Raw genomic sequence first — 17,035 nt, forward strand, 5'->3', positions numbered from 1 at the left:
AATATTTGTTATGTGATGATCATCAACTATAATAGTGTTCCAACTGTTTGGTTCCCCTAATATATTAATTCCGATGACTGGTTGTGAGATGTAAGACAAAAACAATTAAAATTATAAAAGTGAAATTGTCAAAGACTCAAGATATATGGCTAATTCAGGACCAAAAGAGTGATGACCCTCAACATCACTTCCTCTCAATGTACTAATGTGTTGTCTTAATTACTGCAATTAAAACAAAAACTCAACAATTTTAGAACATATTGTAAGTATGACTATTTTTTAGTTCACCTTAAAAATTAGTTAAAAGATTAGTTTTAATAAGTTAAAATTAGCTATAATTAGTTTTTAGTTAGTAAAAATCAATTATAAACACTGAATATTAGTTTTAATCATTAAAAATCTATTTTAAACATTGAGTTATAGTTTTAGCTAGTGAGTAATTAATTTACAAATATTTTGATAATTATGACTTGTATTACAATTTAATTTATTGGTTATATGATGATTTTTTAGTCATTTTATACAAGTCTTGAAAACGTTTAAAGATTTAAATTCTTGTTTGTAGTGGAAGTAGTTTATTTCCAATTGAAGCAACTACTCAATTTTTTTTGTTGACAAAGATAAATATTTAAGATATTTTAAAACATTATCACATTTAAATATTTAGTAATTGACAAGGTAAACATGAACTAACAACAAAAAAAGATTTCTCAAAAAAACAAAGAAGGTGCCCACAGGCAAAAGATTATATGCTAAGGCTTGTAAGCTACTCCTACTCTACTTTGTGTCTCCATTACAAAGAAATTGGAAGAAAGAGATTCAAAAGAAAGGGATCCGAGATAAGGGTTCGTAATCAAAATTAAAGTTAATGAAATGATTTTACGGTCAGACTGTATTATTTTTATTGATTTAACTTAATTACTTACTATGATCTTTAAGTGATCAATTATATTTTTAAAAGGTGATAATTTTTACAGTCTTAACTGATCACTTTTTATAGTAATTTTATAATGATTACTTATCATTTAAAGTGATTAATTAGATCATAAAATGAGTTGTTTGTTTGGCTATGTCTCATGGTGAGACATAATGAATATATAGACGTGTTATATATTTTTTAATTAATAAAATAACCAATCATAAATTGCAAAAAAAATTTGTGTTTATTTCCTTAACTAGAATTTTTAGATAATATTGAGATAAAAAAATCATGTAAATGTCAACTCTGGCAATGGTTCATGTTTATTACATATAATTACGTTAAGACAAATACTCATCTTGCTCTCATCTTATCCGTACTTTAATAATATTTATTTTGTGAAAATCTTGCATAATTTTTGCTTTAACAAATATTATACTGAATAAAGGATACATAGCATATGGTTACTCTAAAATAATATTTTTACTTTATGCAACAGAATAAATAAAATTTAAAAGATTTATTTGAGAAGCGTTTAGCATTAAAGACAAAGTGAGACGTTTTAAAAAATGTGGGATATGTACTATTATTGATGATAAATAGAAAAAGAGGTTAAAGTGTGACTATGTGAGGATGAAATTAAAATTAGCTGATTAGAATGTATAAATGAAGAAAATAATAAATTTATTCAAAAATAAATACAATACTATAAAATTCAAGAGAAAATTTAAAATGAAAAATAATGATAAATGAGGGGGAGAGGAGTAATATTTTGTTGTTATTAAGTCCATAGCTAGGACAGGGTGATGTTTTGTAAATGACAATTTTTCCTTTAATAGGCAACCAGCCAATGACAGATTGACAGTACCCAAATCGACGCCCAAATCGACCTCCTATCATCGATAGGACAATAATTCGAACATGGTTGGGGCCACTCTACATATTTTACACATGCATATATGAAGGCATGGCTCATATTTAACAATGTAGGGTACTAATACCCTTACAGGAAATATTACAATATCTGAATTAATACAACTCACGTACTGACGTCCAAATAAATTTAATGATTCGATATATTTATCCGATATCGTAATCGTATTTGATTTTGATACGACTTCAAAGTGACTTTAAAATCTTGAAAAATAATGTTGATGCGAAACTGACCAGAAATACTTAATTCAAAATCAACCCGATTACGTAGATGAACACATCTAAACTCACATATCCTAAATTCCAAATAGCCAATGTTCCACCTTGATTTTTTTTTTGTTAAAAATTGTTAGATGAAGTATAATTTTTTTTTTAGGTTTTGATCATCATATTAGATTTTTTAATAATTTGGTTTATTGATAAGAGGTTATGAGTTCGAATCTCGCTCACTTTTCGTATAAATTGGAAGTATATATGAAAACTTGAGAAGAGTTTGTGCTGCACCTAAAGCAAACATTGCCAAATTTGACATTCGTAATCAATTCGAATCATCTTGTATGTATGAGACTATCTCACCATGAGATAGACTCATATAATTAATCAATTTTTTTAATGGATCAATTTAAAATCCTAAATGATCATTTAAACACATAATACTCCCTCTTATTTTTATCATGTCAATTTTATGTGCTTGCCCATTCACTAATCTAACACTTGAAATTTTCATAATTAAAAATTATAAAAATTTATATTAATAGAGTTGAGTATTAAAAACAATGTCGTCCCACTTAAATACACTATAATTTTTAATATTAGACCGACTATTTTCTTTTAATTAATATAGGTCTGGATTGTGTAAGATTTTTGTAATAATTTAGAGCAACTAATTTGAGACAATTCAAAAAAAATATGCAGCACTTAATTATAAACGGATGGAGTATTAATTTCTCTCTAATCCTATTTAGAAAAGAGTTTGTTATTGTTGAGAATCAACCAGTATCAAATCATTTAAAAAAAAAAAAAACCAATATCAAGTTATCTATTTGTAAAAGTGAAACACTATAAATATTGATATTCTTATTCTTCTTTTTCTTATTACTCCCTCCTATCCTTTCTATTAGTCCCATTTAATCTATAAGTTAAAACATAATTAAGTAGAATTTTAGTTAATTTGTTTTAATGCAAGAATTATTAATATTAAATTTTTATAATTTTTAATTAAGCATAAATAGAGATATTAAGGTTTATAATGTCTTCAGAAATGTGAAAAAAGTAATTGGGACTAATAGGTTGAATAGGAGGGAGTATTATTATTAGTGTTTTCGAGTCAATTACACGAGTATTCTTGACATGACATAAGAGCAGGGGCGGACCCAGCTAGGGTCAAGTGGGGGCAGTGGACCCCCCAATCTGATTTAAAAAAAATAAATAAAAAAAAGAAAGAAGCGTGACTGCTGGAGAAGAAAGAGGAAAACCCAAAAACAAAAACAAACCCTAAACAATTACACAATTACTCTCTCTCTCTAGCCTCTTCCTTCTCCAAATCTCCACCGGCCCAGTGGTGAGTGGCCCACCGCGGCGCTGCTCCTTGCTCTCCGACGACGGCTCCTTCCTCGTCCAGTCCGGCAGTCCGCAAGACTGCAAGGCAAGCCAAGTTGCTTCGTAGTTCGTCGCTTCGAGCCTTCGACAGTTCGACGCTTGTCACGCTTCCAGGCTTCCAGCTTCCTCTTCCTCTTCAATTCCATACTTCGACAGTTCGACTGACACTTCATCACTTGTGAGTTTCATGCTTTCATTACTTATTTAATTGTTAATTTGTAATTGTAATTGTTAATTTGTTTAATTGTTTCATAGTTTCATAGCTTCATTAGTTCATTGTTAATTTGTTTGTTGTAAGTTGTTACTTGTTAGTTGATTAAATATTTAGTTAAATTGTTTGTATAATTGAATAATTTGTTTGGTTGCAAGTTGTTACTTGATAGTTTGAATAATTAGATTGTTAAATGTTAATTGAATAATTAGATTGTTTGACAATTAGGAAATTGTTGTCTTATTGAATTTGATAATTGAGTCATATTTTTAATTTAATTAGGAAATGTCAAGTAATTCAAGTTCACCTTGTTCGAAAAAGTCAAAAGCAAAGGGAAGACAACCCGATCTTCGTGAATTATTGTTTAAAAGAATGAAATCCCAACGAACATCTAACGAAGGCAATGAATCTCCTTCTTTAAGTTCCCCTCTAAGTCCTCCTTTAAGTTCCCCTCCAAGTGAAGATGTTAATATGGAAGTAGGTGGTTCAAGTAGTTGTGATGAACCATTGGATGATGAATGGGTGTATGATGTTGAACTTCTTCCTCATGACCCGGGACTGAGGAAAAACATAATGGATTATCCCCCTAATGAAAGAAATCCGGTTAGGAGAGCATATATTCTTAAAAAACCTTGCCAACCAAAAACACATGATTTCCCTCAAAGAAATATCTCCGGTAGGTTACGCCGTTTTAGTTTGAATTGGTTCAAAAAATGGGATTGGCTTGAATATCTCCGGTAGGTTACGCCGTTTTGTTTGTTATTTGTTCAAGAGGGATGTTGAAATTAACAAGGGGGGGTGATGCATTTGTTGTTGGAGGGTTTAGAGCGTGGAATAAATCTGAGAGGCTTGAGAAGCATGTTGGAGGAATTAAAAGTGCTCATAATATTGCTTATGAGAAATATGTGAATCTAAGAGATGCAAAGAAGACATCAATTGAATTTGTATTTGATAATGCGAGTGAGGTTCAAATGAATGAATATCATATTCGTTTGAATGCATCCTTAACTTGTTTGAGATTTCTTTTGGGCCAAGGTTTGGCATTCCGGGGACATGATGAAAGTGAGGAGTCATATAGCAGAGGTAACTTTCTTGAGCTTTTGAAGTGGTTGGGGGGGAAGGTTGAGGAAATAAGAAAATATACTTTCCAAAATGCTAATTGTACTTGGCTTTTTGATGTACTTGCAAACTTGTTAAATGTGGTTGGAGCTTCTTGTAAGAGAAGAGACCTTATTCGAAAAAACCAAGCTCAAGTAGTGGCTCAAGCTTTGGAAGTGGGGGAAATTGAAAGTGGATCGGGTTTGAATCAAGAACGTGGTTTGAGTAGGCCGGGAGATACACGTTGGGGATCTCATTACAAGTGTCTAATAAGTATCATCAACTTGTTTCCTTCAATTGTTAAAGTGCTTGAGGAGATTGGAGAAAATGGCTCTCCGGATGATAAGCTCAAAGCTCAAGTTGTTTTAGGATCTTTGGAGTCCTTTGATTTTATTTTTATGGCTCATTTCATGTTGACTATTTTTGGCTACACTAATGATTTATGTGTTGCTTTACAAAGAAAGGAACAAGATATTGTTAATGCCATTAGCCTTGTTCAAAGTACAACGAATGTGTTGCAAAAGATGAGGGATCAAGGATGGGATAGTCTCTTAGACAAAGTTATTTTATTTTGTACTAAACACGAGATTGATGTTCCATCTATGGATGCTCATTATGTACCTCAAGGAAGATCAAGACGTTTTGCTAAACAAGCAACAAATCTACATCATTTTGGGGTTGCAATCTTTTTGGAAGTAATTGATTTGCATCTTCAAGAGATTGATAACCGTTTTAATGAGAAGAACATGGAGTTACTTACATGCATGGCTTCCCTGAGTCCTAGAGGTAACTTTTCATCTTTTGATAAAGAGAGGATACTTAAACTTGCTTCTTTATATCCCGTAGAGTTTTCATGTTATGATTTAACAGCTCTTGATCTTCAACTTGATGTCTTCTTGGATTCTATGCAAAATGATGAAAGATTTCATGATTTGCAAGATATCAATTCTCTTTCCATGATGCTTGTTAAAACAAGGAGACATGAGACTTTTCCTCTTATACATTTGCTAATCAACTTGATGTTGATTCTTCCTGTTGCTACGGCAAGTGTAGAAAGAGTGTTTTCCGCAATGACGTTTGTCAAAAATAAGTTGAGAAATAGCATGGGTGATCAACTAGTGAATGATTGTTTGGTTACTTACATTGAGAAGGAAGTGTTTCTACAAGTTTCCGATGAAAAGATTATTGATCGCTTTAGAATTATGAAAACTCGAAGGATGAATTTGTAATTTTCATTTGAACGCTTGTATTTTATTTTTTTTTTTGGATTGTAAAACTTTTAACATCGGATTTGATATTGTAAATTGTAAATATTGTTTCTATTATGTTTTCTATTTTTCTTTAAAAAAAAAATTTATTCGGACGACGATCAGATTATCCGAACGACGTGACGTTCGGATTTTGACCCCCCAATTTGAAATTGCTGGGTCCGCCACTGCATAAGAGGTATGGCTTTGTAAAAGAGAAAAAAGGTTTTTTTTGCAAAAATAATACTCCCTCCGAACTAATTTAGATGTCTCATTTGCTTGGGCACGGTTATTAAGGATGGTGTGGGGTCCATTAAAAATGATAAGTAGTAAAGGGTAAGTGGTGAATGGTAAGTAGTGAAGGGTAAGTAGTGAAGGGTAGTTGGGTAAGTAAGGTATATGGGGTATATTCGTAATTACTTGTGTGAACTAAGGATATTTAGGTAAAAAAAGATTGACAAAAATAGAAATGAGACAACTAAAAAGACTTTGCCAAATAAGAAAATGGGACAACTAAATTGGTTTGGAGGGAGTACCATTTATAACTTAAATTCTACTTTACAGTAGAAGAAAATTTATTTTTTGATATATTGTCCACATTGATAAGATAGCTTGCCATTTTTTATACTTTTCTAAAAGTAAAAAACTATGCTTCAATAAATGAAATGCTATATAAGATATCAATTTATTAGCTTGGTAATCATTTGAATGAATTAATGTAAAAAAAATAATAAATTAATGTAAATCACTATCTGACTTAGCGATTCATTAATTTGCAAACTGCGAAGTCCGATAACGATTCAATTTGAATCAGATTTCCAGTAGGTGGCTTCATTTCGCCATTTACAAACATTTTTTCTCCATTTCTCTCATCAAAATGATTTTTCTTTGGGCATTCAAAATTGGGATTAAACGCTAAAGTTTGTCCTTTGTCATCGTCAAATCTTCATAATTATCCAATTTCAGGTATTTTCTACTAATTTCTTTTTTAAAGTACAATTAAGGCTTTTTTTAGTTATACTTGGTTGCTTTTCCTATGTTTTCAATGTTATTTAAAAAACACATAGGATATTTGTAGAACTGAGGCACTGTCGTTCTGACTATTTTTGTACCCTAAGTAAAAAATAAAAAAAAAAAGGCCCTAAGAGAAGTACACTCATTCCATTCTATAAAAACAAAAGTAATGTCCAAGTCCACGCGAATTATAAAGAGGAGAATCACATAGGAAGAGAACTAAATTGGTTATATGCCATGAAGCTCTACCACTGAGGTCATTCATGTTTTAAGGAGGGTGATAGAGAGCAAATGAAGTACTTGCATATAGTGTTCATCGATCTGAAAAGGCTTATGATACAGTTTTATGGGGCACCATTTGGGATAGCCTAAGTGACAAGGGGTCTCAATGATGAGATATATTAAAGAGACACAAGATAAGAATAATGGAGTTTTGACTAATATTCAAACGTCGTTTAGGCTGATCGAGCCCATCCTAGTAAGAGTAGGCCTATACCAAGGATCAACACTAAGCCCTTTCTTATTTTTCGTCTACCAACAATATTAATGAGATCTCCAAATCTATCTTAGAAGACATGATACTTGCGGATGATATTGTTTTAGTAGTGAAAACTAGTGAGGATGCTAATTCAAAATTAGAAGAGTAGAGCGCAACTTTAGAAGACAAAGGACTACACATTAGTCAAATGAAACTAAGCACTTACATACACGACCAAGTTTAAATGTCTAGGGTCTTTTTTAAGAGTAATGGTGAGATTGGTATAGATGTTATCCATCTAGAGCAAAAGTTAAATTAGACTGAGTTGCAATTAGATATGCTCTATTGTATGAAATCAATTGCTGGCCCGCCAAGAAGATGATTGAACATAAGATGAAAGTATTAGAGTTGGCATGCTGAAGTCAATATGCGGTTATACAAGAATGGATAGAATAAAGAACCAGAAGCTGAAAGAGAGGCTAGCTAGGAGTGGTCCATTATCAACAAAGATGCGTTAAAACAGGTTGATGTGGTTTGGGTATGTGAAAAAAAAGGTTGTATACGCACCCCGAGAGAGGAAAGCCTGAAAATATAGGGTAGAAAAAGTTGAGGTAGACCACAAAGAATGTGGGATGAGCAAATTAATTTAAACTTGCAGGATTTGCACCTTTTGGAGAATCTTACTAAGGATACGATTAGCTACAGACGTCATATGTGTGTCTTAGACTTTATCTTTTAGCTTAGAGATAGAGGAGTAATGGTGTATACTTACTTTTATGTGTATATTTATATCTATATCTTAGCTTTGTGCATAGCTTGTGTTCGTTTCTATAGGTAACTTTTTCATTGCATACTCGACATCACTAACTTCTATGCATGATTCTTTTCATTTCGAGGTCTCCTTGACCACATTTCCCTTGTCCTCTCTTTGGAGGGGCCGAGGAAATATAGATATACCGGATACGATAGTAGTTATATAGTATTGAACCGAAATTTAGTATTGTACATGGAAAGCTAAATGATAATAGTGTTGCATTGCATCCAAAGAATATGTTATTTTTGAACAAGTATTACCGCCTAATATCATTTATTTTCAAAAAGGTAACAAGTAAAATTCTATTAAAAAGTTTTTTTTAAAACGATGTATGAAAAGATTAGGAGATGCATGCCTAGATTTAGACAACCATACCGTAAATGTATGAAATGTGACATATATCACACTAAAAATACATATGTTTTCACATTTTATAAATGGAAAATTTGAAAAAAAATAAGATTTTTTAATAATTTTAATTAAAAAATAAGCTTTGGTCTAACTTTATTTCCAAAATAAGTGTTTTTGGCCCCAAAGCTAGGCTCGGTACGTAATCGCTGTTACTAACAGCGAGTATAAAGAAATGGTCAAAACATTTAGTCAAGAGTAAAGTCGCTGTTACTAACAGGCGTAACAACGACATATCGGTTGATTGGTCAACTATAAAGTCGTTGTTAGTAACAGCGACCTTATGCGTGCCTAAATACTGAACCAAAGGTGGAATGAGGAAGGAGGAAGAAGACTGTTGTATTTAGGCACGTATAAGGTCGCTGTTACTAACAACGACTTTATAGTTGACCAGTCAACCCATATGTCGCTGTTAGTAACAATGATTTTACCCTTGACTAAATTTTTTGACCATTTTTTTATACTCGCTGTTAGTAACAGTGATTACGTACCGAGTCTAGTTTTGGGGTCAAAGACACTTATTTTGAGAATAAATTTCGGCCAAAACTTATTTTTTGATTAAAGTTATTAAAAAATTTTATTTTTTTCAAATTTTCTTATAAATGCAACTTATTTCATTATATATTCGCCTGTTCTTCGAGGAACCTAGATACCAACACGTTTCATATTACGACACCATCAATGGGTCACAGTTAGTAACATCTAATCAACTCATTGCTTTTGACTTAACCGAAATTAGGTGTATTTCGAGAAGATTAATAATAATTCAGATTATTTTAAAAAGGTTTTACTAATAGTATGAATTAATTTGAGTTAATTAATAGTAGGAAAGTGGTTTGATCAGGCAGAAGTCATTCGTGGTCGAGGGTTCGTCGCAAGGAACAATTATGGGCATGTGGTTTTGGCAGGATCGTAGTCAGGTTGGAATTGTGCAATGAATGGGCTTTAGAGATGGCAAGAGATAGAGCATGAAAATTTTTGATTTTGGAAGACATTTATAGTCATTAACCCAGTATTTCGCACAAGTTAGATTCCAGAGAGAGAAACGTAGCAAACAAACCATATTCATATCCCCTCCAAATAGAGTCAAAGAGAAATACGCACATCAATTATCCTGCAAATTGATTCTAGAAGGCGATGAAAAATTGAAATGTATTATTGTATACACATAATATGAATAAGGTTATGTATGATACATCAAACAATTATTGTATGAATAATGGGTTATAGCTTGAAATAATGTGACGGCAACGTCTAGACCACACAAAAAAAACCAATTATTGCATCACAACTTATCCAACCCAATGAAAACACTGCACAAAACTGAAATTTATACATCTTCCAGATATTTACTTCTCTTTATACCTTCCATTACCTAAAACCATAGTCCATAACCATATCTTAAGACTAAAAAATGTGGAGGAAGAGGAGCGGTCAGATTGTTCATGAGCTTGCAACAACAGGGCTGGGAGCGTGTCGAGCAGCGTTCAGCAATGGTTGCAGTGCCTTTACGACGATGCTCATGTTTGGCCGGAAATCAGCTTCGTACTGTACACACAGTGCAGCAACTGCAGCCATCTGCATGAGGACCCAATATATTATTAGCACACCACAGGCTAGAAATAGGGTGTTTTCTTTGTCTAATTTTTACCGTATTTCCATCGAAAAAACAATATGAAATTACCCTAATTCCAAGTGGTAACAGGGTTTCGTGGGTAGGGTATACACAACCTTACCCTTATAATAACAAATAAATTGTTACCCATTGACCCTTGATTGAAAAAATTGTTTGCACTTAAAAAAAATAAATAAAATAAGAAAAGCAAAAGATTTAGTAGCTCAATTTATTGTAGTCCATACAAAATCAAAAAACTACCTAATATTCCATCGATAAAAACTTGATTCGAGGGTAAGCTAGAGAATCCCTATGGTCTACAGGCAAGGAGGAGACGGAATTCATCTTTACTGTAGGTGGTCAGAATCAAACCTTGTCACGAGGGCGTAAAGAAAAATCCTCAACCACTACCCATGATTCTCTACTATTCTTTTATTTCAGGGTTTACGTAGAATTGCAATATTTACTGGTTAAACATGCTTTAGGAACATCTCGTTGAATGAATAGAGTCCAAAAGCAGTTAATTGAGAGAAAGGCTTGTAAAAGTAACATGACTCGGGCATGGAAATAGATACCTTTGCGACAGCCTTGGCAGGGTACTCTCCATTGAGTCTCGGGTCGACACACTGATTCACTTTGTCTTCAATAAGTTTAGGTGTAGCCTGATATTAATAAAATTTTATCCCATTAAAATACCCAGGTCATAGAACCAAAATCCAAATCATAAATCAGAGTATATAATAAAAAAGTAAGTACCCATGTCACAAGGCTTTGCTGTCCACGAGGTAAGGTATGATCCACAGGTTTACGACCAGTGAGAAGCTCTAGTAAGACGACCCCAAAGCTGTACACATCACTCTTGGCGTTCAGCTGCCCAGTCATTGCATACCTATGGATGTAAAAGAGCCCCAAGTCGAAAGTGAGAGAAGTTTAAGAGCCCCATTAGAAAGCAGAGAAGAAGAAGCGTAGTTCATGATGACGTAAATAATACGAATGAAGACTGACTTGATTAAAATTGAGACTTGCAAAAGCATATGCTAATATACGGATATGAAAAGGAAGATAATATATGAGGATTGTAGATGTTCATTGGAACTGATATTTAAGTTGCACACTAGTATTAGATTGGGTCGGACGTTTTATCTTTTGTAGCAACGATTTTCCACGTTGATTTCTTTTCATTCATGTAGGCGACTCCATATTGTTTAGATTATAACTTTAGCACCGTTGAATTGTTGTTCCATTCAAAATCTCTAATAGCACAGCAGAGAGTCAAATCAAGCAACCCACAACCACCACTCTACAAGGAATAGGGAGAAGTTATTGTCCTTATCCGTAGTCCGCTAGGATGAGGCTTCCAATATCAAGTCAAAACTAAACAGACTCAGCAATAATCTTTACGCGGTGAGTGGAATATGTTAATAGGACCTTTAAAGGCCCCGTGCAATTTTTTATTTTTTAAACAACTTTGTATCTATAAACACTTAACATATAGTACATAATTTAATATTGAGGCCTACAATTTCTCAGAACCCTGTGCGGTCGAACATGTTGAACATGCTCAGCACCTCCCTTCCCTCAGAAGGCAATAGAACAACAAGGAGAAAAGAGTAAAGTAGCAGTGCTTACTCAGGTGCATGATACCCAAAAGTTCCGAGAACTCTAGTAGAGTGAAGTCGTGCAGCCATGTCTGGTGCTTGATTTGACAAATCAAAGTCACCAATCTTAGCAACATCATCATCAAAGATCAGTATGTTACTCGACTTAATATCGCGGTGAGTAATGTGAGGAATTGCCTTCTCATGCAAGAACTCAAGTCCCCTTGCAGCACCTACTGCAATTTTCACCCGCTGTGCCCATGATAAAACAGGTCCAGGCTGTGCTCCTTTTACACCCTTCCTCCCTACAGAACATGCAACAATCCATAAACATAACGAAAATACACACTTTAGAGGTTGGACAAAAGAATTCCCTAGTTTTACCGGGCCCTGAAAGCATAAATTTTTGGTTACATTCACTTAGCCACAAATAAAATTCAAGGGTACTATCACAATAGTAGTATTTTTTCAAACTCATAAAATAGAAGTATAGAACAGGTTTTTTGCGGTGGTGTGTGGCTGTGTTTGATTATTTGTATGGGTTGGGGTGGGAGTTTTAAAAAAATATTACTCAGAATGTAAAATAACGGAGAAGTTAAGCAGTAAAAGGTAAAGAGAAGCGGAATTCAATTAAAAAAAGAGATAGGCAAGCCATTCGAGCCATAATGCGAAAATGTGGTAATGGTCACGATTGCGATAACAACACAGTTATGTGGGAGAGAATCATTAGAACGATTTTGTAGTGTGTTTTGCAACTCTTGGGATAGAACAAGTCTATCAAAAAGCTTGTAACTATCTTTTTATTTTCTTTCATCGCTATCATTTTGCTATTTCCACAAAAAAAAATGGCCACCTCAAATCAATTTTATGCATAAGGCAAACCACCAACAAATTTCCATTATTTATAAAAGAAAAGAGGCAACATGGAATCAAAGTACGAACGGCTTGTTTGGTAAGTGGTACGTGGTAATGGGAATGATTTATAGTGTAAAATTTCAACAGAAGTTCCATGTCATTCCCACTACCACCGTTTATTACCACCTACTAAACGGGCCGTAAAGGTCACGAGAATTTAGAGTCCAGCATTACCATGAAGGATATCATGCAAAGATCCATTTGAAGCAAACTCATAGGCAAGAATACGTGAGTTGTTATCGACACAATAACCAAGTAGTTCAACAAAATTTTCATGTTTTAGCCTCGAAACCATAGAAACCTGCAAATAGAGAGGTCATATAAATTGTTAAGTAAGGAGAAAAGTAATACAGGTTAAAATCTTCAATATTGCTACTATTGTACCTGAGCCAAAAATTCATCATCTGGTTGTTTGCTTGCATCTAGTTTTTTGATTGCTGCGGCACGACCATTTTTAAGCATCCCATAATATACTCTACCATATGATCCTTCTCCTATTAAAGCATTAGACCCATAGTTATCTGTAACTTCCCTTAGTTCATCCACGGAAATTTGAGGGACAGCTATAGGCTGAAAACTCACTTGCGGCTTGCTTGGTGCGTTCTCGACTAACTGATAACTTCCATCTCTCCCTACAAACGGATTGTAAATTCATACCAAAAGAATTTATAAATATCTGGAAAAGAGCTTATGGAAAAGTAAAAAAGACTAAGGAACATCCTACATCTATAATATCAAAGTTTTCTTACATATTTATAGCATCACATAACTTTACTAACACACACGCATACAAACAATCGTTATAAAGTATACACACAGAAAGCTTTATTTCAAAAAATACAAGCACACTAAGGGGTGTTTGGTATGAGAATATAAAATGTAATGGAAAGGAAAATGATAAAGAGGAGTAAGGGTAAGGGTATGGGTTGTAGTTATATGTTGTTTGGTATGAAAATATAAGGGAAACACTTAATTGATCATAGAAAGGGAATTTATTACTTGACATAAATGGGTGGTAACAAAGTAAGGGTATCCATTACCCTCAAGAAAGGGATTGGGTTAACCTAATATCATACCAAACAAATATGTGTAGTAATGGTAATTGAATCCCTTACTTAGTATTTAAAAGTTCATACCAAACACCCCCTAATTGTATTAAATTACCTGCCATATTTCGAGGCATGTAACGACCTCCATTATCTACAGGTCTATGATCTGCACCTCCTCCGAAACAGCCAAAACAGCTCATATTCTCTCTCTTTCAATAATCTGCGTAATTATAAATTAACAATTTGCCTCAGAATAACATCTTATGTTTTAAGATTAAATAACACAACTTGTATACAAATGAAAAAAGGAAGAAAAAAGCAACCATTCACTAAGTAGTGTCTCGGATGACAAAGAACCTAAATTATTAAGACTAAGTAGTGTTGGCCTTATGTCTTCTGTCTTGGTGCTTAGATTAGTTTACTTGTGCTTCTCTCCATATTTGTATAGTTCAATTTGGAGGCTTTGTGCGGCTTGATTTTGTGTCGAGCCCTTTGAGTTTTGATTGATTGGGTAGTTTATTTTCGGTCCCTTTTGGGTTTGTCACTTTTGTTTTCTTTTTAGTTTTGGTTTTGCTTTGAGAAATGTTAGTAGCTTTCGACCCTCCCGAAGCAGTGTTTTTCTGGGTATACAATAACTCATTTGCCAATAAAACTAATGGAAAACCAATAACTTTACTTCATATAACTGAAGGAAAGAAGTGGACTTCAGGAAACAAGTAAAAGCATAAAATCTCTCCAAGCAAATTATAGCCAAACGCAATGCTCCAGGATTACATTTTACATTCTGCCTCTACAATCGAAAGCCAAATATTTTTATATTGTTCTCCATCATGATATCTAATTTAGAAACTTCAATGACCACCAAACTTCAATTCCAAACAATGAGTGATCTATTTACCCTGGAAGGCTGGGATGGAGGCCCTAAAGTACCAACTTCCATTTTCACCCTAGTTTGCATAGAGCTATATCAACAACTTGCATTCCAACTCTAAACATACATGTCTGAAACGTGGAAAACAGGAAATATAAACGCTTAACTTATACTCACATCCCTGATCCCACAAACACCTAAATTAATTACCAAACATTAGTAAAAAATCTTCACATAAACTATAACAGAAATAAGCCTACATCTTCCATATAAGTACTTTTTGTGAGATTTATAGATCACATTTTTGAATGCCTAATATTATGGTTAATCTCCAACTCACTTCGGTCTTATAGTTCCACTCCATTCAAGTTCAAAGAATTCATAAAACTCAACCCAATCGTCATACTACTATCTTATACTCGATCAATGTTCACTTCAATAAAACGATACAAACATCTCCAATATTCAAAACACACTCACAAGTTGTCAACATCATAGTTATCAACATCCCCATTCGCGGTATCCCCATCCACAACCCCCCCCCCCCCCCCAACACACACACACACAAGAAAATCTCGTAGCAGAAAAGCAACAACATCCTTACATAGCCAAAGCAATTCCCCATTCCATTAGACAATCATAATTCATAATTGCAATTTTCCATGCACAAACAGAAAAAACCAAGAAAACTAAGTTGTTGAAGAACGATTAAATACCCAACAATCATAAACACCATACTACTTCAATATGCAATAGAATTTATAAAAATAAAAAATAAAAAAAACTCACATCAATTGAATTCCAACAAAATTGCAGGATACCCAACGAAATTAAATCCCTTTAATTCAGCTCTACATATACAGAATTAAATCTTACCCAAAAAAATATTGCACAAAACAATGTAAAATGAAAATCAACATAGTAAACAAACAAAATCATCAAATTCAAAATACACACAAACCTTCAAACAAATATGAGTCCAATCAAGAAAGGAAAATTTCAAACTTGATTGATAATTTGATAAATTTGATTTTTATCAAAGAACACAACAACTTATTCAACAGACGGCTAAGAATTAAAGAAACCCATGACAAATATACAGCCTTTTTGTAACAAAACTCTATTTTTTAATTTTTTTATTCAATTTATTAAGACAAAAAAACTGGGTAAACGGATAGACTATGACTTTTCTTTTGTCTTTTAATCCACATATTATTAATTAATTTGATACAAAGGGTATAATTAAATTGAACTAACAATTATGGGGATGAATAATTTTTGCAGAAAATGTTTGTTGGTATTGCATGTGGTAGATTCATCATCAATCATACAAGTTACAATCAACAAAACAACAAACAAACAGATAAATAAATCCTGATAATTATAGCGAAGAGAAAAATTACTCGCCGGGAAATGGAGGCGCCGCCGATTGTCCGCAGTCCGTCGCCGGAGATAGTTACCGGGAGAGTAAGGTTGAGAAGGAGGAGGAGCAGTTTTAAAAATTAAAGAGGGGTTGTTAGTTGAGAGAATGTTGTTGGTTAAAAATTATGATGATGGCTAAGCATTATAGATAAAGTATTTGTATGAATATCTTATGTGGAATATATAGTCAACGCCTCTCATTAATGCAAAAAATTAATGAATAAATATTGACTTGGTCAACGCCTTCAATGTTCAATGGTCTCCTTTTTTCCTTGAAAAAAAAACTTTTCATTTTTTTGTAATAATTATAGTTTTGTCTTTCACTAAGTATGTTAAGGGTTTGTTATTATCAACCAACTTTTGTAGAGGTTTAAATTCAAATCGATTAAAATTTGTTGGGTTGAATTGATTTTGACTAATTATTGAATTAAATAAAAAAACTAAGAAAATATAATTTGATCTAACTTGAAACCAACTGAATTTGAAAAATTAAGCAAAATTTGTTTTTGTTTTGCTTAAAATTGAGTTGAAGTACTTGGAAAATTAATTGAAGTGTGATCAGGTGACTTAAAATTTAAGTTTGCCCCAATTTAAATGTGAATTAAGTCATTCAATTATTGAAAAATCAGATTATAATCAAACTTTAGGTAAACAAACTTGGTAATTAATTAATCCGTCTGAACATGGCTACCAATTATTCAAGATGGAATTGGGCCAAATCTCAGTAACCGTTTGAGATGAAAATCGAACCCTGTCATCAATCATTTGAGATGAAAACTGAACCCTATCATCAAGCGTTCTAAATGAAATCAAACTCAATCACCAGTCGTCTAAGATTGAATCA

General features: G+C 33.1%; 2 protein-coding genes across 4 annotated transcripts; one reads left to right on the forward strand and one right to left on the reverse strand.

Moving 5' to 3' along the window:
* Positions 1-4,438: 4,438 nt before the first annotated feature.
* Positions 4,439-5,989, forward strand: LOC130803732 (uncharacterized). Its single transcript, XM_057667931.1, has one exon. The coding sequence runs from the start codon at positions 4,439-4,441 to the stop codon at positions 5,987-5,989; it is 1,551 nt and encodes a 516-aa protein (XP_057523914.1).
* Positions 5,990-9,859: 3,870 nt separating this feature from the next.
* LOC130804072 (pto-interacting protein 1-like) lies at positions 9,860-16,339 on the reverse strand. Of its 3 annotated transcripts, none has more exons than XM_057668392.1 (8): positions 16,177-16,339; positions 14,014-14,118; positions 13,234-13,481; positions 13,024-13,150; positions 11,966-12,239; positions 11,093-11,225; positions 10,912-10,998; positions 9,860-10,299 (listed from the first exon to the last, which is right to left on the reverse strand). In XM_057668392.1, the coding sequence occupies exons 2-8, from the start codon at positions 14,096-14,098 to the stop codon at positions 10,165-10,167; spliced, it is 1,089 nt and encodes a 362-aa protein (XP_057524375.1). In that variant the 5' UTR covers positions 14,099-14,118; positions 16,177-16,339; the 3' UTR covers positions 9,860-10,164. The 3 variants fall into 3 exon arrangements, with proteins under 3 accessions (XP_057524375.1, XP_057524377.1, XP_057524376.1); XM_057668394.1 differs by having other exon boundaries at positions 16,173-16,339; XM_057668393.1 differs by lacking the exon at positions 16,177-16,339 and adding an exon at positions 15,731-16,143.
* Positions 16,340-17,035: the final 696 nt, after the last annotated feature.

Source organism: Amaranthus tricolor, chromosome 17 (genome assembly GCF_026212465.1).
Source record: "Amaranthus tricolor cultivar Red isolate AtriRed21 chromosome 17, ASM2621246v1, whole genome shotgun sequence".
NCBI classification, from domain to species: domain Eukaryota; kingdom Viridiplantae; phylum Streptophyta; class Magnoliopsida; order Caryophyllales; family Amaranthaceae; genus Amaranthus; species Amaranthus tricolor.

Excerpts from the sequence above, each read along its gene's own strand:
- LOC130803732 (XM_057667931.1), top strand. The coding sequence starts at position 4,439 with ATGTTGAAATTAACAAGGGGGGGTGATGCATTTGTTGTTGGAGGGTTT.
- LOC130804072 (XM_057668392.1), bottom strand. The coding sequence starts at position 14,098 with ATGAGCTGTTTTGGCTGTTTCGGAGGAGGTGCAGATCATAGACCTGTA. Across the intron at positions 13,151-13,233 it reads ATGATGAATTTTTGGCTCAG|GTTTCTATGGTTTCGAGGCT; the intron begins GTACAATAGTAG and ends CTCTATTTGCAG. Across the intron at positions 11,226-11,965 it reads TTTGGGTATCATGCACCTGA|GTATGCAATGACTGGGCAGC; the intron begins GTAAGCACTGCT and ends TTACATCCATAG.